This window comes from Protopterus annectens, chromosome 8.part0, assembly GCF_019279795.1.
Source record: "Protopterus annectens isolate FY-2018-M chromosome 8.part0, PAN1.0, whole genome shotgun sequence".
NCBI lineage: Eukaryota > Metazoa > Chordata > Ceratodontiformes > Protopteridae > Protopterus > Protopterus annectens.
This window is the reverse complement of record NC_056741.1, coordinates 863913098-863940465: the sequence shown is the minus strand read 5'-3', so window position 1 is coordinate 863940465 and position 27368 is coordinate 863913098. Positions and strand designations below refer to the sequence as shown.

Genomic DNA, 27368 nt, shown 5'->3' with positions numbered 1-27368 from the left:
AAGAAATCCTGCCCGAACGGCAGTTCGTTCATTAAACAGCAGAGCAGACACTTCCTGCCCAAACAGTAGTGCATTCCGAGTCCGACTGGCTTAAAAAGTAAATAAATCCTCCTGCCGTGGCTTAGAAATATCCTGTGTTCTATCACCCGAACAGCAGTCCACTATTCAAATAGACGCGTGGCATGTTGACGGAGCTGACGTCATCACGCACGTGATGACGTCAGCTCCGAAAGCGCGAAAATCAAAAAAATACTTTTGAAAAATCGGGGATTGTGGCACCCTACTATTGGCACCCCAAAACTCAGTAAAATCCGAGTAATTTGGGACAGTTAAGAGGTCTGTGTAACTAACAAACAATGACTTCATCATCTTTGATTTCCTATACTTTATGAATCTTTTTATACAACCTATACTTCTATAACTATCTTTAACCAACTGGTTGATATTTTTAGAAAAACTCATAGCTGGATCACCCCATGTCTTTTTAAATAGTCTACAGTTTCAATCACTGTGTGCTGTATTAAATATTCACCTTTCAATTTGCTTAGTTTTTGATGTATTTATCAGCATATTATTTTCCTGTGCCCAAATGGTCAATTTAGTCAAGTTATTTTGCAGACATGCCTTATCTGTAACACATGTAATCAATTTACCTAATTTCAGGTCATCTGCATATAGACTATAGAACACCTCAGATGAAAAAGTTAGGTCTGAAAGATACAATCAAAACAAGTAAGGGCCTAGGACAGAGCCCCGTGGGACACCCTGAATGTAACCAAGAATTTCACCTGTGCAGTTGCTGTATGATACTTGCCATGTCCTATTTGTAAGCCATGCAGCTATCCATCTTATCAAGAGTACATCAATACCTAGTTGTTCTAATTTATTGATCAGTGTTTTGTGTATAACCCTGTCAAATGCTGAAGTTAAATCTATATAAATTACATCACAGCACAATTTTTCATTCATATCTGTTATTACATTGTTACAGAACATCATGTTACAGGTGGCAATAGATCTATTTTCAACATATAAAAGCTGATATATAGTTTCAAGTCCCAGCCTATCCAGTTCTGACAATAACGTATCCAATATTGCCTTCACTATTATTTTTCCACAACATGAAAGTAGACTTAAGGGTCTATATGACTCTGGGTTTGTCCTACCCCCCCCTTTCCCTTAAAGATCTGTTTAATAAATGCATGTCTACAATCTTGAGGAATCTCCCCATATTTATATTGCCTAGTGAATAAAAGGTATAATGGTACCGTAAGTTCTTGCTGAAGTGTTCTCAAGTTATTGTTAATAATTCCGTCTCCTCCCTGTGCTTTGTTTGGATCCAGTTTACACAGTTCTTTTTCAATATAATCAAATTTAATTCCAGTATCTGTGGTTACCTGAATGTCACTATGACAACTTATCACCCCTTTTGTGGAGCCACACTGTTTTGCATAAGATTTTGTAAATATATCTATAATCTGTTGTATCCGAGTATAAATTTTAGAATCTGCACACAGTTTATCAATTTGTATGTCTTTAGTCCTTCCATATCTTATGCATCTATAAAAATGTTTCCTGTTATGCCCAATATCTTTATATACATTTTCTTCAAACATTTCTTGATCTTGTCTCATACTATGCTTAATCCGTTTGTCCAGCTTATTTCAGTTTTCAAAGTTGTAGTTCAACCTCTCTTCCATTTCTTATATTTTTTGTCTCTCACCTTAATCAGGTATCCTGTTCTTACAGAAATATATCCCCCTCACATTGTATGCCTAGATCCTGATGTAAAACATTTTTTTCTACTCCAACAATTTTTCTTTCAAAACTTTCCACATTCCACTTGCAGTTTTTCAACTGAACACCTCACTCCAGTTAGTTTTACATAGCGATAGTTTTGCTTCCATATAATCTGTAATTAACCTTTAGTTTAGATTTCAGTTTGGCAGAATTATCTAGCAACAAATTAACCTTTTTAACCCCATGATCACTGCACATCAATGGTGGTAAAACTTGACTTGAAGTAACAGCAATTTCTTTAGGAACACAAGCAATATCTAGTATGTTCCGTCCACTGGTAGTTTTTTTTTTACAACATGAAGTAATAGTTGTTTCTGAATATACATTGTGAATAACTTTCTTACTAATGGTGTTGAATCAATATTATTCCAGTCTGTTTCTGGTAAATTTAAGTCCCCAGCTAATATTACTCTTCCCCTCCTGTGTTTCATGCAAGAAATGTATGAATTCCTCAAGGCCATCAGCACTTGACTTTGGTTGTCTATACACTCGAACAATTGTTATATGTTCCAAGGTTGTCTTTACTGTCACAGCTACACAGTCTATAGTATTGGTGTTATCACTGAACATGTAATAATCACAGGTCTCATAACTATCTTTAATCCCCATCATAACCCCTCCAAGTGATTTTTTGTTAGAGTGTCTGTTACAGTAAAAAACATTTATATGCTGAAAGAACTGGTTTCCAGTCATAGTTCTTTTACCATGTTTCACAAACAATAACAACATCAATCTTGTGGGAACGTAGCATATTTTCCAATAAAAACTTTATTATTAATGCTCCAAGCATTAACAACCATTAGAAATGCATCAAATGTTGGTATATGTGAACTGTTAAATGTTCAACCTGGGAAAAATCCTACCTAGTGTTTGTCAAATATTGCAAAATATCTGCTGCAAAAATTCTCTTCCCTGATCTTGACAAATGCATGCTATCCTGTCTGAACACGTGTGCCCAAAACTAAGCTTGGTTCTCTACACATTTCCATTTTGTAAAACAGGACATTTTTGCCATGTAGGTATTTACCCCAAAAAATCTTTTCATTCACTGTAACCTATCTTTTCTATAGGTGACTTGTGAAAAATATGTCCTAACACCAGTACAAGCTATACTATCTAAGAGGGCTGTCAGTTCCCTACTAACAGTCAGACAGTCCTTGCAGGTGAGATCATTTGTACCAACATGAATAAAAACAGATCCGTACTAGGGCATTCCAAAGCTTGTCTCACATCTATTTTTGCTCCTGGCAAGAACAACACTATTCAATGCTCATTATTTTCTCTGCAAATATAAGTATCAGTTCCTCTAATAATTGAATTTCCAATTACAAGAATATCTTTGCTAACCAGCTCTGAAGAATCTTCAACTTCTAATACAGTAACATCCGCTCTGTTAATTGTTACAAAGGATAAATCTTCATCACCACTAGTCTTATTAATCCCACTGTTTTCATTGTGTATTAAATTCTCATCCATCTGGCATTGTAAATCCACAGCTTGAGCCATGTAGTCAACATCTGTCTTTCTCTTCCTTTTTCTTACAGTAATGTTCTTCAATTCTTCCACATTCAAAGTGAGCTGCAGTAATTGCTCATTTATAGAATACTTGCAAAACTGATACCAGGAAAGCTATTAACATCAGAATTCATGCAGCATTAGCAAAATAAAAAATCAAGGTGACACACTGAGGTCCTGTTGTGGTAGAGACCACAAATATTACAACTCAGATTCAGAAAGTTTCTTGTACAAAAACTGGATCCAAAGTGCCCACTTGCTAAATGTGGGAGGTTACTTCAAATTCAGATGGCTGGCCCACATCCTAAATGCAGTAGTTTTTAAGCAAACTATATATGTATGAAACTGAGATTTTCATGTAAACATTTTAAGTTAGTACATTAAGAAAAATGTACAACTAGCTTAAGATAGTACTTCATGTCTCAAAAGGGTTTTAATTTGAGAGTAAAAAGTTATTCTACTACAACAAACATATGTTATGCATTGCTTAGTGAATCAACCAATGGTTGCAGAACTGTGAAAGTCCAAAATATACATTCCCCTTGAGCATTCTGAGATAAGCACATTCAGCATGTGATTGCTACAAATACTGACAAAATAATGATCCAACAGCAAAACTGTTTTTTTCTGTTTTACTGTTACATATTTCAAAACTTAATAGAGCTTATTTTGTAAAAAAATAATAATAATTATACACAAGTATGCACATACACACACTTGAATTTTAGAGTCTTAGGTACAGCAGGAATGCTGTTTGCATGAGGCCACTACGTGCTTTAATTCCACTGTTGTTGAGTTGGTAAGTTTAGGACATGCAGGGGCATGATGAGAAAATATGTATCGCTCTTCCACAGGAAAAGCTATGACTGCCATTATCCAATATTTACAATAAAACCTAAGAACAGTTAAGCATGGACTAAAACTAAATTATTAATTATTTATCCATAGTGACAGGTGGAATGGTGGATTTTCAGTGACTATTACACTGCTTTAGCAGAGTTTATATATCAAGGTGATGAATGAGTCTGTTTTGTGTAATCTGCACTAATAATTTGCATAAAGTTTCTGCTATGTTAGTTAATAAATACTTAAGTTTTTTTTGCATTTCTTACCTTCTCCTCATGCCTAAAAACACAAAACAATTACTTACTTACAAAAGTCAACATTTTCAGCTTACCAAAGATCTACACCTTCATCATACTTCCTAGCTCCATACAACAGCTCCGGTGCTCGATACCATCTGTCCGAATAACAGAAACAAATTAAAATGAACAGTCAAGATTGGTGCAAAATAAATTACTTTCTGTAGACTAAATTATTAGAAGAAAATGATTTATCTATGCATCCTGCCCCTAGTTTTCACTTAGCAGTCCTCACATACATTTCCTTTCTCCGCTTGTCCCATGTCTCCTCTCAAAACTTCCAACAACTCATTCCAAGCATCAACTACTCCTGTGAAAGGCCACTTACATAGATCAAGTCAAGTTTTGTAACCTTTATATGTAGTTGATGGCCTATACCATTCTTCCTCTTCAGAGCCACCACTGTACATAACCATTCATGATTTTGTAAGTTAAGATCATGTGTCCAAAGTCCTACCTTATACTCAGATGTACATCTATCCCATGTCGGCCAAAACTCCCTATACCATTTATTACCCTAGTGTTTTCCTTTGTATCTTTTCCAAGATGATGTCTCAAGTTGTGTACAACCTCCGAAACGTTGTCTGGCAGTTAGCACAAAACATTAAGGCTCTGAGCTCTTCATGAAGTTTTTCCTGTAGTCCAGTGTACAGGGTTTGATTCCTTCAACCTCTATTTGCCTGCTGTGTGACTGAGCAAGTCACTTAACCAGACACTGCTACTGGGTTGTCCCTGATAAAAGCAAAATTTGTCTAGCGGGCTTAACTGGTTAACAAACAGATAAGATAAAATAAAAGGCAAAGAAAAAACAGCATGCTGTAAAATAAGAATGACCTGCCTAATTCTAGAATCTACTACGCTCTGGATACAACCAAGCATCTAGATGCAACCTTTTTTCTCTACATTTGATGGTGTAGTGATACTGATATTCTTCATACTGATCACTGCTGCAGTAGCCTTAGATATACGAGTTATATCCTGCCAAGGATATCACAGCCAGCCAGCTTTCAAAGCCTCAGGGCACCTTCCACATGTCCAAACTGTCAAGCAGCTCAAGATGAGCTGACTAAAAATCAAGTTTGGGCACAAAGCCCTTTAGAGCTTTACTGCAGCTGAAGAGTACGCTCCTTTGAGGATTTCAATGATCGATGGTCGGCTTCTGCTGTCCTTTGCTGGGCAGATAAGTTCCCTTTGTGAGGGAAAAAAATCATTTTCTTATACTGATGTCTTATTACTTTCCTCTTCATGAAAGTTATTTTAAAGCTAGTAGTGTATTTTAATAGACTGGGTCCAGACTGTAATGTACATTTAAAATGAGCATTCATTTCTTCTGACAGTTATAAAGAAGTGTAAACTAACTGATACCATATTTCAAGTGGAGAAATTGTGTTTAATTTTCCATTGTAGAGCTACCATAGTGTCAAACTGCTTTTTTACTGTGTTTTTCCAGTCAAAAAAGAAACTACTGTAGACCTGCAGTTTTACGGGCATTTGCTGTTTATCTTCCCTGTTAATGAGACACCATTTTTGGCTTGACCATGCAACAAATTGTCAGTCCCACAGTCTCCTTCTTCCAACCCAAAAAGTAAATGTTAAGTAAACAGCCTTTGCCACCACAGCAGGCTAGAAATTTGCCTCAACCACAGGTGGGTGACTCTGCTGTGGCCATTTGCTGCACCTCAGACCACTCATCTTTCACCCCAAATCCCTCTGGTGTACCACCTACAGCCATTATGGACAGGGGGCTAGCCACATCCTCTGAGGCTTTTAGAGGACCCTTAGTGGGAAACAGAGAGGCAATCTTGTTGGTCCTGGGAGAGGGACTAGGAAGGTTTTCCTGTTATGTTAGAATGCTGTGCCCATCCCTAGGGAAGCAGCGGCTGCCATTAGTAACACGGTTGGCACCATTTTTCCTGTAAAAAAGAAACAAATGTGTCTACTCCTCCTCAAATTTCTCTGGCTAGGAGTAGTTTACTGGGACTGTCTCAGGGTCTAATTCAGGCTATTTATCCTTGTTCAGTAGTTTCTGGTAAAAGAAAAAGGGGTGCATTTTTTCTGAAGAGATTCAAGATTCTGAATCTGAATAGGAAGATGCAGGGGGAGTTTTGGGGTTTTGTCCTCAGATTTCCAATTTAGACTCAAAGGAAAGCTCAGTTTCTGATTCTTCCTGCGGGGGTTTCTCTTTCTCTGATACTATTGCTAGAATGTTCCAGTGGTTTCAGTTGGAGAACACTGAGATTTCTCAGTCCCTCAGAAAATATTATGAGTTGTTAACAGAAGAATCTTCCAGAACCTAAACCCATTTCTTCTGCCCTGTCACCTTTAAAGGATGTGTGTCTTAGAGCCTGCAATTTTCCTCACAGTCAGCCAACTGTCCCTAAAAAGGCAAATAAGATGTATACGATTCCTCAGTCTTTTATATTTTCATACACCATTCCCAAACCTGGCTCAGCAGCTATAGTCTTAGTTGACTCCATTGCTGCTAAGCACTTAGATAATTCCAATCCTACTCTTTTATAATAAGGATGAGAAAATTATTGATAGGTATATTAAAAAAGTGGAACTTTAAAGAATTGAAACAGTGTAAAATGTATTAATTTGCAAAGCTTTCAAGATGACTCTGTTAATGCTCGTAAGAACTACAATGAACCTAGTTCCTTCTTGTATACCACAGTGAAGCCCAAGTCTCTGCAGTAGTGGTCTCTGAAAGAGTATCTGATAGCTTCTTTATCAAATCTCTTTGCAGCCTAGTGAAATATGCCATATAGTTCAGTGACCCAACAGCAAAGGTCACTAAAGCATAGACATGCTTCCCAAATCTGTACAAAGCCCTGGACTCTCTATTAAGGGGATGGACAGTGGAACTTTGCTTCACAAGTCCCTTCTTCATGGCTGCCACCATGACTATGGCATCCATTGGTACTCTCTTGCTCCAGTATTCCCTTCCTGTTGGAGGTGCCAGAATTCAGTCTGGTCTCTTTGGGGTAAATTCAACTGTATCAGGTTCCTACCACACCTGCTGAGAGATCAAATTAATGAGCTCATCACTGTTGTGGAGTTGGTAAGTTTAGGACGTGCAGGGGCATGATGAGAAAATATGTATCGCTCTTCCACAGAAAAAGCTATGACTGCCATTATCCAATATTTACAATAAAACCTAAGAGCATGGACTATGGAAAAAAAAATTTTTTTTTATTTATATAGTGACTATTACACTGCTTTACCCAGGAGGTAGATGGGCCATATCCAAATGCCTCCAGAACTACTGATTCTTCCAGAGAAGTATTTTGAGAGGACAAGCCACCCCATTGCTTGAGGATATCCAGAATGTCTCTAAATGAGATGTCTTCAGGTGGTGATCTGGGGGATACTTCCCCTTTGTCTAAATCATTGTCTTCTGTGATAGATTCCTGTGGGGAATCTAAGTGCCTCCTTTTGCACTTTTTCTTCTGGGAAACCTCCTCAGTGGGATGTTCGGGGGAAGTGTTGGAAGAGACAGTATTACCCTGCTGGGTAGTCTGGAGGGTTTGGACTGGCTGTCCCTCTGGAGTTGAATGTCAAGGCTCACTGAGCAGAGACACTTGAGATTTTGAAGGAAGATCCAAGCGGGGAAAGACCATCTGTCCTGCCAAAGCAGAGAACACTCTCTCCACTACCTCAAAAGCAGATTGTCCCAAGAAAACAGAAACTGATGAAGCTGAGAAGACATACTTCTGCCCCATCATCTCTGCCTGCCTTGAAAGCAACCTACCCAAGGCAAAGGTTGGAGGTGAGCTGTCCAGGGCCGAGGCTCCAAGGGGTGCAGTCCGCTCTGAAAATTTCGGAGTCGACTCCCAACACCTTGGATCTGACAGAGACACTTCACCTCGGACAGCCATTCGGCTCTGAACTCATTGGAGCTGGGGAGCTATCAGAAATCATTGGATCCGAGAATACCACGGTCTTTGGATCCAATACCGATGGTCCCGGAAAACTCAGATCCAAGGACTCTGAAATGAAGTGTTGAATCACAGAAGGAGAGTACTGGAGGGATAGAGCTGACTAAGGCTCACTGACCTAATGGGGTAGGAGCTGGGAGAACCCCCATCTGTATCTGCGCCAAGAGAAACTTCATCATTCTATCCATGTCAGCTTCAGTGAGATTGTTGGAAGAATGAGATGAAGCAACAGATGATGACTTGGACTGCAGTTTCTCTAGGAAGGGAGATGGGACCCTAGAAGGCACTGGGTCTATGGATGGTGAGAATCAGATCTGAAGAAGTACCTTAGGATCTAAAGTAGTCAGATCTGAAGACCTTTTAGGAGATGATGTAGCAGTCTTGGAGCCAGATGGCTTCAGATCCATTCTGGACTTTTTGTGCAGAGTCGCCACTGAAGATGGAGTCGAAGAACCCAAATTTTTGGGGGGACTTCTTCAGAGCATCCTTAGAAACTGCCTTTGGGGGGTGAGCCCCAGATATGGCTTTGGAGAAAGTAGTGGGCTGTTAAACTTTTTAAAATCAATTTGTTTTTACAGGTCCATTACAGATTGTGGATTGAAACTCTGACAATACTGCATTCCACACTAAGATGCTCTGGGCCTGAACAATAGATGAAGAAATCATGTACATCGGAACAAGGAAACTTTTGGCCACATTTCCTGCATTTCTTAAAACCTTTTTCAGACATGATGAAAGTGGCCAGAAAAGAAAGAGATGATAGAAAGCTTTTTTTTAGGGTAAGGAGGAATAAAAAGGGGGAAAAAAGGGGTACCAACTATGGTACAAAAAGGAATACACCAACGGTGTAAGAGAAAGGTCAGTAAATACAGAAGATACCAGCAATGGTATGTAAGAAATATACTAAGTGTACAAAGGAATGGGAGAAAGAGAAAATGGTTTAAAAAGCATTTATCTTAAAAATTGCTCGAGAGAAAAGCTAACCATGTCTATACGCAAAAAGTGGTAGATGATATCTGAGGTATGTTAGGGTTTGGTGCATTATTGATAGTGAGGCGCCTGAGAGTTTCAATTGGCCACAAGCTATGGTAACGGCCGAGTCGGAACAGAGTTCAGATCTAAACCCAAAGGTTGAGGAATGAATGAAATTACAACATCAGATACAATGTTTAACTGCAGGGAAAAAAGATGATCAAACAGAAGCAACATACAGCATCATTGCCTCAAATTTACAAACTCTGTTTTCTAATACCTTAAGGAAAATAATGATTAAATGCAAACAAAAACAATATTGCATGTTATTTCATATGATACTTCATATATATATATATATATATATATATATATATATATATTTCATATGATTTCATACACAACTAGAATGCCCATAGAGATATCATACTAAAAGGATTCAAGGCCTAAATAACATGTCCTACAGGGACCTACTTAAAACCCTATCATTATTTATTTCTTTTTTTAACATTTATTTACAGGGAAAGTCCACTTAGAATGAAGCCAATTTTCAGTGGAGGCCTGGGGAGAAACTCTCCATTGCATGTCTTTGTAACATGGGAGGAAACCAAACCACCCACATGAAACCCACACAGACGCTGGGAGGACATGCAGACTCTGTACAGAAGGCACCCCAGCCAAGAATTGAAATGGAAAACCTCTTGCTATGAGGTGACAACGCAACCACTGCAACACTGCACCAGCCAATAATCTGTATCCTACAGACTGCTAAGAGGTGACATGTCTGGCATACACGGCATCCTCCAACCCATTACTGATGGACTTACTGCACATCAGCAAGTCAAATGGCATCAGAAATACTCAGTCTAAGGATCTGAACCTCTTCGGCAACTTAAGCAGAATGGTTTGGAGGGATAGGTATATTTCACAGAGGATAATGCCGCTGTGGAACAGACTCCCATTCCACATAAAACAAAGTCCATCCCTGTCCATTTTCAAGTGCAACTTAGCTCTATAGATGGCAAACAGAAAATTTACCCCAGGTGGACAGATGAGCTCCTAAAAGCTTTATCCCATGCATGTTTCCTTTCACATTATCTATGGTATGATCCCAGTCATTCTCATTAGGGGTTATATATAATTATCTACCATGGGATGGGTAAAGCCTATCTATAACAAAATAGGATAGGTTATTTCTAGCACAAAAAATGAAAATGGTTAGGCTTAAAATAACCCATAATGGCAGCTAGCCTAGTACTTAGCTATGAACCTATCACAAATATCATTCAGTACACAATTTAAGTGCTGATGTTTACAGTACTGTGTAACACCTTATCTATAGGCTGCATTAATTTTGCCTCTCAAATGGGCTTGTGAAAAAAAGATCAAGGAGATGCAACATTCAGCATTATGGTTTTTCAGTCTTTATCAAGAACTGTTCTCTGATACTTGACTGTGAGTAAACAGACAAACATAGGCAAGAGGCATAATGCACTTTTTCTCTTTTTCATGATCTTTTGGTGAAGTGTCTGCATACTGATATTAATGTACTATGAAAAATGTAAGCACCTGGAGGCTGTATTAATTCTGTCATACAAAATGCACGTGAAAAAAAGATCACAGGGAAGCAACATTCAGCATTATGCTTTTGATTCTTTACAAGCACAGTTCTCTGATGCCTGAGAATGAGAAGTAATAGTCAAACACAAGCAAACAAAAGTCATGTACTTACCATAATGATAGGTCCATGTTGTCTGCTTCCATCCTTCCTCAATGGATGGGTTATTGGATCCATCTAGGATCCAACTTCAGCCACTGTCAGACTTTGGATCTAAGGTTCAGGCTCCTCCCCTTAGCCATATTACCCTACAGTTAGCAAGTTACGTCAGATTGCGTTGCCTATACCCTACAATAAACCTAATACAGTATCATCATCAGAAAAACACATTGTAGGTTTAATAACAAGCCCTAAAACAGAACTTGAAGAGTACATGACTAAACCATAGGAATCATCAGTGTGGTCACTCTAGAAACAAAGGAAAATGATAACTTGTAGGAGAAAGTGGGAAGAAAGTTGAGGAAGGATGGAAACAGACAACAAAGACCTATCATTATCGTAAGGAGAAAACTTTCATATCTGGTATTGTCTCTTCCACCTCTTCAACAGACGAGAGACCTCAGCTACCATAAATCTTGGAAGGTCTGATGAAAGGATATCCCAGTGGAGACCTGAATGAAAAGAAGCTCTTGACCCGGACTGTAAATCAAACTTGCAGTGAGATATAAAGGTATGGACATGGGACCAATTAGCTGCAGCACAAATGTCATCAACTGCTACTTTGGAGAAAAAGGCAGTGGATGTAATGACTGCTCTAGTAAAATGAGCCTTAGGAGATCCAATTAAAGAGAGACTCTTCTCCTTATAGATGTGGGAAATACATTTAGAGAGCCAGAGAGAAAGAGTTCCCTTACACACCTTCAACCAATTTAGCGGAGGAAAAGGAAACAAACTGGTCACTCTTTCTGACCTACTTAGTACGATGCAGATTAAACTGGAGTTGATGATGCACATCTAAAAGGTGCAACATGTACTCTCCTTTATTGTAAAAGCATGGAAAGAAAACAAGGTGTTTGGACTTGTTAAATGATGATTCAGAAGCCACCTTAGGGAGAGCGGATGAATTTGCTCTCAAAGTGACTTTCTCCTTGTGGAAAACTAAGTAGGGAGCTTTACAAGGAGGAGCATGAAGCTCCAATATTCTCCTTGCAGAAGTAACTACCACCAAAACAAGGTTTTCCAGGACAGGTATTTCAAATCAACTATAGCCACAGGTTTGAAAGGGGTCTTGTCAAGGCCTGTGGAAGAATGTTAATATCCCAAGGAGGAGCAGGATCTCTAAGGGAAGGTTGCACTTTAGACAATCTCAGGGAAGCAATGAGTGACTGATTTTTTCTAATGTGAAAGTTGGAAATAGCAGCCATCTGGATCTTGATACTAGCCTAGCTAGAGCCACTGTGAAAAAGAGTATCCAGGAAGTCTAAGACAGCTGGCAGATGGTCTGTAAAGGGATCCAATTTCCAACTGGAAGCCCAGATACAAAATCTCTTCCATTTATTCTTCTAAATATTCTAGCTAGAAGGTTTCTGTGCAGAAGTCAAAATGTGCACAATTTGGAATGAAAGCTGTCAACCTGAGGGCTTTTATGCCTGGGTGAGGCTTCTTGGAGGCATTGAGAGAAAAGATCTGAAACAGTGTCCAGCACCCACTTTGGGTGAATAAGATGAGACCAGAGGAAGGTAAGCCACACCTGTTGAGGACAGAAGGGAGCGATGAGGATCACGGTAGCCTTACCTCACATTGCTTTCTGCAGATACTTTGGGATGAGATGAGTGGAAAGATGGGCAGAAAGAAGACCTTAGGGCCAAATGTGGGTCATAGCATTCTTTGGGGACTGTCCCTCTTGGAGGATGAGGGCAAAGTACCTGCGGCATTTGGTGTTGGTGGGTGAAGCAAAGAGGTGACAGCATGGTTGGCCATAGCGACTGAAAATCTGATCTGCCACTATCAAATTGAGGGACCACTCATAAGGAAGAAGGGACAGACCTGCTATGTGGGTCACAGCATTCTTTGGGGACTGTCCCTCTTGCAGATGAGGGTAAAGTACCTGCGGCATTTGGTGTTGGTGGGTGGAGGGACCACTCATAAGGAAGAAGGGACAGACCTGCTTAACTTGTACATTACAACATTAGACTTTCAATGTGTGTGTGTCACTATCACAAAGCTGTAAGAAGACATCACCCACTGCCAAACCCTCAAGACTTCTTGACATAACAGGTAAGAACATTTCCCCTTTGCATGTTGATGTACCAGACTACTGGAATATTGTCCATCTGGATACAGGTCACACTCATAGGAAAAGAGTCCTGGAAGATTTGCAACACTAGCAGAACTGCCCTCATCTCCAGTATTTTGATGTAAAGACTGACCTCTGAAGGGCACCTTGTGCCTTGGACAAACTTCCCCAAAAATCCTTTCCCCCATCCCAGTTGAGAAGCATCTAAGGTTACTGTGGCCTAAGAAGAGGGAAAAATGAATGGTACACCCTGAGATACAACTGAAGATTCTAGCCACCAGTGAATGAGTTCTGAAAATTTTCATAAGGGACACTTGAAAATTCATGGTCTGACATCTCAGTGACCACTGAACTGATGCAGGCCACTACAGCACCCTCATATGAAATCTGGCTAGGGGACAAAGGTAATGGCAACTATCACTGAACCAAGAAGATGCAAAATCAACCTTGCTGGTGGCTTCTGATGGGAAAGTACCACTACTGCTTGTTGCTGAAGCGTGTCAATCCTGGATTCTGGTAGCCTGGTTCTCTGTAGCACTGTATCCAAATGTGCTTCATTGAATTCTACTATATGAACTGGATGAAGTTTGGACTTGGCTGTGTTGACAGTTATCTCCAGTAATGAGCAAAGGAGGAGTACGAAGTTCCTGACTTGAAGATTCCTAGTGGGGGCAGTTACAAGACAGTTATCTAAGTATGGAAATTCACAGATCCTTAACAGCCCGAGATGGGCTGGAACCACTGCATGCACTTGGTGAACATCCAGGGGGGCTGTGGTGAGTCCAAAGGGCAGGGCTCTGAATTAGAAGTGACTGGCTCCTGGCTGGCCGGAAGCATAGAAATTTCCTGGAGCATCTGCCCATCTTTATATGATAGTATGTATCTTGAGGTCTATTGAGCACATCCAGTCATCCTTCTTTAATAACAATAGGATGGACTGTACCATGACCATCCAGAATTTCATCTGTTTCGTGTATTGGTTCAAGTGACTAGGGTCCAAGATTGGCCTTAGGTACCCATTTTTCTTTGCCACCAAAAAAAACCTTGAGTAAATTTTGGATCCTTGCTGGTCTGATGGGACCTGCTGGATTACTTATTTGTCTGTCAGCTTTCTTATCTCGATAGCTGCTGCCTTTCACTGAGAAGGGGCACATCAGGGAGTTCCTTTAAGCATGGGTGATGAGATAGAAAAGGAGTTATGTAACCTCTGGTTATAATCCTCTGCACCCAAGCATCTTGAGTGATGTAGGCTCAGACAATGGGGTGCAGGGATACGCATCTTGACTGCTTCTAGAGTGCGGCAGTTGGGCAACTGTTCAAGAACACTGAAAAGACTTATCAGAGAAAGAAGCCTGAAAGACTTAGTTCTGCGAATCACCTCTGCCACAGGGGCGATGTCCATTATTATTGCTCCCTCCTTGAGGAGGGGTTATCATAAGAAGGGTCTGGAGCAACACTTTGGGATTTGTAGAATAAGAAGTTATGTACTCACCATAACGTTTCATCTGAGTAGGTAAACTTCATTTGTCTGCAACCTGTGGGATACGGATCCGACCTCGGATCCGAGCCGGCAACTTTACAAAGCTTAGATTCGAGCTCCTAGCTCCTCCCCTTACCCATAATCCCCTGCCAACCCTGACTGACCTCAGATCAAGTTTGCCCGCAAGCACTATAGTGGATAACTAACTCCATTATCAGAATGGTACATCACTATATGACATGAAACACATCTGAAGGTCAGGGGGACAGAGGGGGAACGGTTGCAGACAAATTAAGTTTACCTACTCAGATGGAATGTTATGGTGAGTACATAACTTCTTAATCTGAAGTAGTTAACTTCATTTGGTCTGCAACCTGTGGGACAGAGTCCCCAGCTACCTAAAACTTGGGCGGCCTTCATGGAAGGATATTCCGGAGCACTGCGGAGCCAAAAGAAGTTCTCCCTCTGGAGGTAATGTCCAATTTATAATGATTGATGAAGGTATGAGATGAGGCCCAAGTGGCTGCTGAACAGATATCATCCAAGGAAACCCTGGATTTAAAGGTGGCAGATGTAGCCATAGCCCTAGTTGAATGGGCACGAACTCCTTGAGGTGCAGGCCTGCCGGAATTTTGATATGCTGTAATGATACACTGTGAAATCCATCTCGATAAGGAAACCTTAGAGACCGGTTTACCTAGATTAAATTTGGCAAAGGATACAAACTGGTCGGATTGTCTATGACCAGATGTCCTATGAATGTAAAATCTAAGTTGTCTGTGTATGTCCAAAGAATGTAGTCCGTACTCCCCTTTGTTCTGGTAGTTAGGAAAGAAGACTGGCAAATTGATAGATTGGTTAATATTAGATTCAGAAACTACCTTCGGGAGGAAGGAGGGATTTGTCCTGAGGTAAACCCTATCCTTGTGAAAGGCTAAGTATGGGGGTTTCACAGAAAGAGCTTGCAATTCAGATACTCTCCTGGCTGGAGTAATAGCCACAAGAAAGGCTGTTTTCCAAGACAAATATTTGAGGTCTACTGAAGACGCCGGTTCGAAGGGAGGGGCGGTCAGGGCTTGTAATACCAAGGTCAAATCCCATGGAGGTACCGCTTCCTTTATTGGAGGTCTAAGAAGAAAGGTGCCTTTTAGGAACGTTTTGCACAATTTTGTAGTAATCAAAGGGCCCATTTCAGTACCTATGTGGTAATGAGAGATAGCTGCTAACTGAGCCTTAACCGTAGAACAGCTATCTCCGTCATTAAAAAGACCTGAAAGAAAGTCCAGCATCGCAGGCAAGGGGGCTGTAAAAGGGTCCAAATTATGTTGTTCTGCCCAGATAGAGAAACGCTTCCATTTACTACCATGGACCTGCCTAGTAGAGGGCTTGTGCGCTGCTACTAGGATAGTTTTAACTGGAGAAGAGATACCGGGAGTCCTAGCTACAAGTGGAACTGGAGCAGCCAAGCTGTAAGCTTGAGGCTGGCCAGGTCAGGAAGTGGAAGCTCCTGGGGGTGGGAGATTAGATCCGGAAGGGGATCTAGAATCCAGGGCGGATTCACTCAATGAGACCAGAGGTAAGGGAACCAAGCTTGGCAAGGCCAGAATGGGGCAATGAGGATCATCCTGCTCCCCAACCGACTGGCTTTCTGAACAAGTTTCAGCATGAGGGGAAGAGGAGGGTAGGCATAGAGAAGACCGGGTTGGCCAAGCATGCACCAAGGCGTCCCTCGGAGCTTCCCCAGCAGGGGGAATGAGAGCGAAGTAATTGTTGCATTTCATGTTTGAGGGAGATGCGAAAAGATTGCAACAGGGCTGCCCCCAAACGGCAAAAATTCGACTTGCTACTCGAGGATTGAGGGTCCACTCCTAAGGTGAAAGGATGGTGCGACTCAGTCTGTCCGCCAGGATGTTGGTCCATCCCGGAATGTGCATTGCAATGAGAAAGTGGTTGGTGGTGATCGCCCATTCCCACACTCTCATGGCTTCTCGACAGAGTGGGTAAAACCTGGTTCCCCCTTGTTTGTTGATATACCATACCACAGACATACTGTCTGTCTGGATTGCAATTGTTCCTACAGGCAGAAGGCTCTGAAGTGCTTGCAACGACAACAGCACTGCCCTCATCTCTAGAACATTTATGTGCAATAAGGTCTCTGAATCGTTCTACGTGCCTTGGACCATCCTGCTCGAATAATGCCCCCCCACCCAAGAAGAGAGGTGTCCGTGGTCACCGTGGAGAGAGGGGGGGCCATGGCAAAGGGGCGTCCCGCCTGGAGGTCCGGCGATTGAAGCCACCAAACGAGAGCCTTCTTGCAGGCCCTGCTGAGAGAAATTGGGTGACTCAAGGGGTATTGATGAAGGGACCATTGGACTTGGAGAGTCCACTGTAAAATCCTCCTGTTCAGACGCACCATGGGAAGAAGGTTTATAGCGGCTGCCATGGACCCCAGGGCCCTCAGAACCAATCCCGCCGGAGGTTTGAAGATTGAAAGATGGCCCGCACATGTGCCCTCAAAGTGTGCAACCGGTCGGGAGTTAAGAAGACTAGTTGCCTGTTGGTGTCCAGTCTGGCCCCAATAAAATCTATCACCTGAGTCGGGGTAAGAGAGGACTTGTCCGAGTTTATAGTGATCCGTAGTTGCAGAGCAAGGTTGAGAAAGTAGTCCCTGGCTAAGCATAGTAGATGCCTTGTCAGGGCGGTGAGGAGCCAGTCGTCCAGGTACGGGAAGACCTGCATTCCCTGGAGTCTCAGGTGGGCCGCTATCACTGCTAATACCTTGGTGAACACCCTGGGGGCTGAGGTGAGACCAAAGGGTAGGACCCTGAATTGATAATGACTGGCTCCCAGCCGGAGGCGGAGAAACCTCCTGGACCGTTCGTCCATCAATATGCGGTAGTACTCGTCATTGAGGTCTATGGAGCACATCCAGTCATTCTCCCACAAGAGGGGGAGAATAGATTGAAGAGTGACCATCCGGAACTTTTCTTTGGTTACTGACAGATTTAGTAGGGAAAGATCGAGGATGGGCCTTAGGTCCCCCATCTTTTTTGGCACCAAAAAGAACCTGGAGTAGTAACCCGATCCGGACTGGCCTGGGGGGACGTGCTGGATGGCTCCTTTTTCTAAAAGCAGCCAAATTTCTGCAGCTGCTGCCTCCCTCTGATTGGGTAGAACATCAGGGAGGTCTCCGGGGGTGTCGGGAATGTAGAAAAAGGGAATTCTGTATCCTCTGGATATGATACGAAGCACCCAGCGGTCTGTTGTAATGGACTCCCAAGCTGCCAGGTGCTTCGAGAAACTCCCCCCGACTGCCTCCAGAGTGGAGCAGTCGGGCAACCCTTCAGGGTTGCTGCGTGGGCCGATCAGAGAAGGCTTCTCTGGACCCAAAGTTCTTCAGGCCCCCTCTGCCTCTAGGGCGGCGTCCACCCTGTCCTCCTCTGCCGCGGAAGGACTGGGAGTCCAGAGCAGACTGGGACTGTTGCGACTTTCGGAACCACATCTTCTTCTGTCCCTTTTGGTTCTTGGAGAAGGACCTCTGGGGAGCAGAGAAGTGGTCTCCGATGGCAGACAACGTCTTCCCGTCCTTTTCGTTCTGGACCAAAGTCTCGCGAACTGTCTTGCCAAATAGGGCAGAACCATCGAAGGGGGCATTCGCACAGGACGCCTTGAAGGGTTCCGCGAAATCACAATGTCGGAGCTAGGCCTGGCACCTCATAACTAGGCCTGCTCCACTGGCTCTAGCGGCTCCCTCTGTAGCATGGGATAAAAGCCGCATAGAGGTGTTGGATATAGACCTAAGAGTGGCCATGCGAGTGGAGTACAACTGTTTGTCCTCCCCCGACATGGACTCCGGGGCGATGCAGCGTACCCTTTGATAAGGTCTCGCTGCAGTCGAATGACATGTGCCATGTAGTTCAGGGACCTTACAGAGAAGGTCGCTGAACTAAAGACCCGCTTCCTGAGACGGTCCATCGAGCGAGACTCCTTGCTCGGGGGATGGACCGAGGGACTCTCTTGGGCTAACTCCCTCTTTGTGGCTGCCGCCACCAACATGGCATCTACGGGGTGTCTCTTGCTCCAATGGGATTTCTCTGCCGGAGGGCTCAGGATCTTGTCGGGACATTTGGGGACTAGCTCCACAGGGTCCGGCTCCTTCCACGCCCTAGTGGTGATAAGGTCCACTAAGAGGTCGGCCGGAGGGGACACCCAAGAGGTAGATGGGCCTGCTTCGAACGCCTCCAGGAACACGGATTCATCCGAGGAAGCCTTGGGGGCAGACCATCCCCCTTTTATCCTAAGCATTTCCATGATGTCTCCGAAGGAGACATCCTGGGGTGTGACCTTGGGGAGCCTTTCCCCTCACCCAAATCCATGTCTTCTGTCAAGGACTCGGGGGGAGTCCACGTGCCTCCTCTTACACTTCCGCTTGTGAGGAACATCCTCGGGGAGACTATCCGAGGACGACTCACCAGCAACGTCTTGTTCCAGGGGAACGACCTGAGACGTCAAAGCAGGCTGTCCCTGGGGCTGGGCGACGGAAGCCCTACCCAAATGAGAGTGAGTGCGGGATGGAACCATAGCAGGGAGTGGGGGCCTGGATGCACTCAACAGAGCCCTCTCCACCACATCGAAGGCTGAGGGAGAGCCACTCTCTCTAGGATCCGAGAGACGACCCTCACTCGGATCCAATGGATGGATCGGAGCCGGTGCCAAGACCATCGGATCCGAACAGCCAGTGTGCTCCGACCTGGACAGAGCCAAAGGCACACCAAACCCCTTGGATCCGAAGCTCAGATCACGGCTCCGAGAGCTCGGATCCAACAAGGACAGATCCGGAAAACTCGAAGGAAGAGTCGGAGCCGAAGTACCAGACACTGTTGGCGCAGACCCACCCCTGGCTCCAACGCTGTCTGGCCCCGAGCGCTCCGAACCCAGGAAGCGGGTCAGAGAAGGAGCTATCGGGGCAAAGAAGGGTGTTGAGCTCCCCCCCCAGAGGGGGGGGGGCAGGAGCACTCCCATCTGCATTTGGGCCTGGATGAACCTTCACATCACCCGGTCCAAATCAGCTTCAGAAAGGCTACGCATTGATCTTGATGAGGCCACCGAGGCTGGCCAGGAGTGCTGCCTCGATGACCTCGACGGAGATCGGGTCTCCTCCTCCTCGGGTCCCGGTGAGAAGCATGGAGACCGGAGCCGAGAAGGAGGAGACCTGGAAGCCATAGAGGGAGAAGCCCGCTTAGCAGGGGGGGCCGAAGCGGAGGCCTCGGCCCACTGCTTGTGGTGCTTCTCCCTCCGTTTTTCTCTCCTGGCCTCCCTCTCCTCCGGCGCCGAAGCGGGAGATTGAGTCCCGGCCGGGGGGAGGGAGGCAGGAGTGGCCGCCACCGAAGCCTGGGAGGAGGCCACAGAAGTACCGGAGGCCGAATCCGGGGGGCAAAAGTCCCACCGGGATCAGCTTAGACCTCCAGTCCTTCAGTGCCCTGGGGTTGAACGCCGCACAGATAGTGCATCCAGAGGAAAGGTGTTCAACCCCAAGGCACCGGACGCACCAAGTGTGGCCATCTGCCGGGGAGAGCTTATGGCCACACTCGGTGCACTTAGAAAAGATTGGCTTTGGGGCCTCAGACATTCTAAAGAAAACACACTCGCTAGGCCCCAAACACACTACACACAGAACTACGTACCAGCGAAGGGGAGGGAGGGTAAATTTAACTAAAAAGATTCAACTACAAGTATTAAACCAAAGGGAAACCTAACCACAGCACACTCGTACACTTAAAGGTAATAGAAAAAAGTTTAAAAACTTCTCACAAACTCTGCGAAGACCCTACGAACCAGGAGCTCAAAACCTAGCTGCTGACCAGAAGTGCGGCAAACTAGATCTGAGGTCAGTTAGGGCTGGCAGGGGATTATGGGTAAGGGGAGGAGCTAGGAGCTCGGATCTAAACTTTGTAAAGTTGACGGCTCGGATCCGAGGTCAGATCCGTATCCCACAGGTTGCAGACCAAATGAAGTTAACTACTTCAGATCTACAGTTTCTTTTGTCCGTTCCGGTTTCTAGAGAAGGTCCTTTGGAGGGTAGAAAACTGAATCTCTAATGCAAATAAGGTTTTACCTTCTTGCTCACTTCTCGACAGTGTCTCTTTCACTTTAGGTTGAAAAAAGGTGGAATCATCACTGGGGGACATTGATAAACATTTTAAACTGCTCTGCAAAGCCACAAAGGCACATCCAAGGCATGCTAACAGTAATGCTGGTGCCAGCTGCTCTCGACATGCCCTCTGTAGCAGGGATTGAAGGATGGCCAACTGTGTGATGACAGAGTTCTCCTTGGCAGATAGGGATCCAAAGAGGGATTTGGAAAGTTCCTTGATCAAATCTCTCTAAAATGTGTTAAATCAGACAAATAATTAATTGCCCTGGCAGCAAAGGTTGATGAAGTATAAACCTGCTTCTCAACTCTGTCCAATGCTCTAGACTTACTGTTAGGGGACAGGCTTTATTTAGGCAAGCTCCTTCTTGGCGGCCACCACCAATACCATTGAATCCACTGCAGGACCCTTGCTCCAAAAGGGTAATTCTTAGGGGATACCAAGAAGTTGTCCAGCTTCTGGGGGATAGGTTTAGCTATATCTGGCTCCTTCCATACCTGCTTTGGGATAAATCCACCAACTCATCCATGGGAGAGACCACCCAAGAGGCACATGGGTCAGCTCCAAAAACCTTGAGAAATACTGATTCTTCCTGAGAGGGAGCATCATTGGACCTCCCCCCTTTCTGTCTATGCAATACTAAGACCTCACTGAATGAGATGTCCTCAACTGGGGATCTTGGGGAACCCGTTGCCGCATCAAAATCAGTATCTTCAGTTAAAGACTCCTGAGGGGAGTTAATGTTCCTCCTGTTGCACAAATTCTTTCAACAAACCTCCCCAAGTGAATGGTCTGTGGAGGACTCTGAAGCCAATGGGGAATCCTCAATATAGACGGTCTCAAGACTATGAGGAGATGGCTGTCCCAATGGGATAGAAGGTGGAAGGCAATGACCCACAGAGCTCGTTGGGGAAGGGGTGGATCCGAGCACTGTAGGAAAGCCTACTCCCTAGACTAACAGAGCACCCTCTTGAAGGCTTAAGTTGAGAAAGGACCCCAAAAGCCCCCATCAGGGTCCAAGGAGTCTAGAACAGATTGGTCCTGTAGACCCACCTGACAACTCTGAAGCCAACACTGGTGCTCAGCTGTCCAGCACTGAAGTTCTGAGATCCATCAATCAAAGAAGACCAAGTATTCGGAACCAACACAGACAAACCCAGAGTCCGATGGTCGGATAAGGAAAGGAGCAATGATATGATGAAAGGATGGTCCAAGGCCAATTATTACAACAGGGATCAGAGCAATGAGGACCTCCAACTGAATCTGGGCCCTGGCAAATTCCTCATTATTGTATCCATGTATGCACTGGAAAGGATCCTGGAAAACTGAAATAATCTGAGTGGAAAGCAGTGGATGTGAGTCTGGATGCCCTGTTAAAAGGTCTGTCTTGGAGAAAAGAAGATCGGAGCCTTGAAGAGATTAGTTCAAGAGAGAAGCACAGTTCCAGTAAAGGAAGACTTCAAGAGAGAAGCACAGTTCCAGTAAAGGAAGACTTCTGGCTCTAAGGATGATAGGCTCCGACATGGAATAGGATCTGAAGTTCCCAGAATCTTTAGTGATGGATCTGAGGAACTTGAACAATTTGGTGACAGTTTCTTAGGATCTTTAACTTTTTCTTCATCTTAGTCCCTGGCCTCGTCTATACTCTTCTCACTTTTAAGATTCATCAACAGCTTCTTTCTAGAAGAGGAAGCAGAAGAAGAAGCATTGTGTTGGAGGAAAACTTCTGCTATTGCAGGGAGGAGTCCTTTGAGCACTATTTTGTTCCATCTCTCCACTACAGCCTGGGAGCTGAAGGAAGTATAAATAGAGCACTGCTCATCTAAATGTGCAGCCCCAAGTTATACATGCATTTGGTGTGCACATCGGAGTTAGGGATTTTGTGGACACAGGAAACACATTTCTTAAAGTCGGAGGGCTTTTCTGCCATGATACCACAAAAAGCACTACAAGGCACAACACACAGCAGTAAACACCTAAGAAACAACCCAATTATTTAAATAATGTCAGCAAAAGCCAGAAAATACTACCAACAGTCCAAAACCATACAGATGGCATATAAATACAGCAACCTGACAAAGAGGGTTCTAACAAATTGAAGGGGATATGGAAACAGGCAACAAAAATGGCAAAGCAAGATATACTATTTTTTTTCTTTTGCTTATATAACAGATTAGGAAGAAGGGGGAGGATTGTAACCAGACAAGCATTAGACTTAATAACTCTAAAAGATCGAAAGGAGAAGCACTAAACTGTCACCCAAGACTAAGCATAAGCGATCAAATCAGATGTAGATGAGTGGCAAACGAGATCTGAGGTAACTTACTAACTGCAGGGGATTATGGAGAATGGCCAAATTCAGACCTTAGATGGATCCAATAACTCATCCTTTGAGGAATGGACGGAAGGGACAACACATCAGAATATTTCAAGAGTAAAAGCAGTAAACATCGCTGTATAAAACTAATTTAAAAAATAAACTTTAGTGAAAAATATATAAAATAAATACATCAGAAGTGTTTATTGCTACCTCTTCATCACTCTTACTTAGCTCATTAAAACTCAAGTGAAGTGGACTGTCACACCTCTAACAGCCTACTCACATCCTTACATTCCAAAGCATTTTCTGGAAAATCAACTTAAAAAGCATAATACAAAGAAATGTAAATATTTTATGAACAATAAAAGCTACTACATGGTTCAAACAGAAATGTTATCAATAAAAAGTCTTCTTTGCATGTTTAATAGTCAATACAGTCACAGTCTTTATATCAATGTTATATTATTATTATTATTATTATTATTATTATTATTATTATGCATACAAACCCAGAATATTTTTTGCAATGTTTCACAAATTATTATATCTTGGAAGCTGTGCAATGTAGATATGTTCTGTCAACTTACTTTGGTTAGGCAGGCATAAGCTTTCACATAACAGCAAAAACGTAATTTCTATGTGCATGCTTACTAAGATATTTACAGAAATATGAAAAATTATGATTATTTGTATATTTAACAATACAAATAACAATGAATACCTCTCAAGATGTGCAATGAAGAGTGCAAATATCAAGTACTTTTCTTCAACATCAAACATTTCATCTGATGTCATATAATAGGTTGTAAGTCACCCAGTTTTAAAAAATATTAAGAGCATATGGAAATATTTCATATTTCGATAATTACTAGCAAATAACTACCAGTATCTCCAGTGTAGTATACTTTAACAGAACATTGACAATGTACTTTTCTTTCTCCCACCAGGGCATTTCACTCTCTGCCCATCAATAACATAGGTCTCTCACTTATGACAATATGAATGCAAATATGAAAATATGAATAAGGGGAAATCAGTGGTTAATGTATCCACTGCAGAACATCTGAGAATAACAATCTTAGTATCAATTTGTTAACTGCATCTTGCTCTTTCTAATACTGCATATTATTACTTCGTGACTCACTTTGTTAAGGAAGGCAAATACAAAAAAAATCTGAACACCATAAGGAGCTATAAGTGTTAACTGAATGAATACAAAAAAGATATTTCAGGCTTGAATGAGTTAGTTCAAATTGAAAACATCCACATGTAACCAGTTCAAGCACCTATTAGCCAGTAAGACGTCATTTCATTTTCTTAACAGATACTGTATAAGCTACAGTCAAGGGATAACATTAAACGTTGTATATAGTCTGGAAGGGCTATTGTCTTTTAACCTGTGTTAAAAGAATATACTGTTTATCACCAACCCTATCATTAGGTTCATAATTTATTAGGGTAATGACCACTACAGCCCTTATAAGCGTAGCTATGCACCCTAAACCAATTTGGATCCTGACTATCATGGGCATCTATATGGGGGGAGGGGGACAAGTTAAGGATTTGTAGAGGAGGGTGTTAGGAAGATTCTTTTCTTATTGATGGCCTCTGTCCATAAGAGATATGGGGGCCTGACTGGGATAAATTTCTGATTTACCATCCTACTGTCAAGGTTTCATTTGAATAGGGTCAAGGATGATCTCTATTTTACATGGATTGGGAGCCTATTCCATAATGCAGGGATCTTTTAGGTTGCACATTGTCTCTTCAACACATTCTGTTTCTGTCACAAGCAAAGTTCAGATCCCTAAATCTAATGTTTCTGGTACTGTTTGTTTTGTGCATGTGCAACATATCCATCAGGGATAGGTCTGAGGAAGCCCTGTAAGCCAGGCAAAGATACCCTCTCAGCATCCTGTAAGAAACTGAATACTGAGACACAGCCAAGATTGATGTAGGACAGGGTGTTCATGCTCTGAGTTCTTCTAAGAAACCTTTACAGGCATTCCAACTGTTTCAAGTGTCTCTTTAGGTATATGCCAAAGGGGGCACTGTACTCAACTATAGGTCTGATAAGAGCCGAGTATGGTGCTACTATAACTTTATTGGACCTGGATGCCATTTCATTACTTATAAGTTGGGTGACATAGAATGATTTTCTTACTGTCTTAGCTACATGTTTGTCAAAGGCCAGATCGATGTCTACATATGTTCACAGATTCCTTACTACTGGGTCGACTCTTAGGGGTGTTACATCAATGGAGCATTTTATTTTGGTTGACAGTTTCCTAAAAGGCATTATAATGCATGTTTTGGCACAGACTTTTAGGCCATGGCTTTGGTACCAGTCAGTTGCCTGTGTTAAACACTCTTGCAAGATGTTGGTGCCTTATTTTTCTCAAAAAAAATTATTGCTCTTTTTCATAAAAAAATAATAAATATTCAGTTATTACAATAACAACAATAATAATAATAATAATAAATGAATAAATACATAAAGGATAAACATACTCAAATTATGTACACTATACACAAAGTCTGAACTCAAAAGGTGACAATATTAAAGTTCCAAAACAAATTCTTCTTTTCATTTTTTTAATCATAAAAGGCAGGATTTTTGTTGAAGAAAGTCAATAAGAGATATTACTTTTAAAGAGAGATAATTGTTAAATGGTTTAGGATGGATCCTGGGTTCTTTTACTTTGGTATCTCTTAAGGCAGTTTCTTTTAGGAAGGATAAGAAGTCTTCAAAAAGTGGTGATATATTTGATTTATTTTTATGGTAATACTTTTCCTTGCTACCACAAGAATAGCCCATAGCAGAAAGAGATTATCTTTTTGCAATTGATTCTCATCATTTACATAAAGACTTGATAATGTGCCAGAGAATAAAGCTTTCAAAATATCATCAACAGTCCTCCAAAAGTGACTTAGAAAAGGACAATTAAAAAAACACAAATCCAATCAGCATTGCATTCATGCAAACATCTCCAACAATGTATATCACTGTTTCTATTCATTTTAGCCATTATCTGGAGTTAGGAATGCTCTGTGTAGAAATCTTCATGTAAATATATGCCAATAATGAGAGCAAGAGGAATGTTTAATGGATGATAATATTTGAGATTTATTCTCAGAGGTTAAAAAAGGAGCATGACAGTGTGATGTGGTTAAAATGTAACATTTACATTTATCTTGTATTCTATAGGTAGGTTCATAGGTAGATACTAGGCTGTCTGCCCTAGGGCATTTATAAGCCTAGTCAGAGTGTATTTGGCTTCCGCCTCCCTATTAGATTAGTCTACTGTGCCTCTGTAAAGTAGGTCACAAAAGTTACCCTTTTAAGATTAGTTTACTGTGCCTCTGTCTAGCAGGGACACAGGAGAGATCCCAGGGGTAAATTTGCGATTTCCCATCCACGCGTCCAAATTTCGCTTGAAGAGGGTCAGCGAGGGGCTATGTCCGACATGGATTGGGATTCTATTCCAGAGTGATGGGGGCCTCTGGGAAATGAATCTGTCCCTCCAGCATGTCCTATTTATTTTTGTGCTGAGGTTTAGGTCCCTGGAGTGTGTAGCTCTAAGGGACTTGGATTTTTTGAGGTGGAGCATGTCCATTAATTCTGGGTTTGACATGGCTTTGTACGTCAGGCATAGATCGCCTCTGAGTAGGCAGTAAGCAACTGAGTAGAGCTGGAGTTTCTTTAGTCGAGCTGCATAGGACATCTGTTTGTAGCCCATGATCCTCTTGGTGAGGTACCTTTGGGGTCTCTCCAGTTGCTGCAGGTGTCGGGTAAGGTACATCCCAAAAGGGGCATTGTATTCAATTATGGGCCTGATGAGTGACGAATAGAGGGCACAATGACCTCTCTTGATCTAGATGCGAACCCTTTCGTGATAAGGTGGGCTATATAGAAGGTCTTTCTAACCACTTTGGCAACGTGATTATCAAAGGAGAGATTACTATCTACGTTGGTCCCCAAATCTCTAATTACTTCTTCCGTACTTAATGGATTACCACCTATGTGGTAATTTGTGGGCACCTTGTTTTTCCCAAAGGGGATGACTATGCACTTTTAGCATTTAGCTTGAGGCCGTGGCTCTGGCACCAAGCATCCGTCTCTGTGAGACCCTTTTGGAGGATGCTTGTGTCAGCTGGAGATTCGATTATAGCCCCCAGTTTGCAGTCATCTGCG

General features: G+C 42.6%; 1 protein-coding gene across 2 annotated transcripts in view; it reads right to left on the bottom strand.

Moving 5' to 3' along the window:
• CDK20 (cyclin dependent kinase 20) overlaps positions 1–27368 on the bottom strand; it is a 592070-nt gene that overhangs the window by 130503 nt on the left and 434199 nt on the right. Inside the window, exon 5 of one of the 2 annotated variants that reach the window (XM_044080368.1) lies at positions 4493–4555. The exons of the other annotated variant lie outside the window; for it this stretch is intronic. Within the exon in view, the coding sequence (XP_043936303.1) occupies positions 4493–4555 (63 nt within the window). The remainder of the gene's footprint in view (positions 1–4492; positions 4556–27368) is intronic. 2 annotated transcript variants of the gene reach the window in all.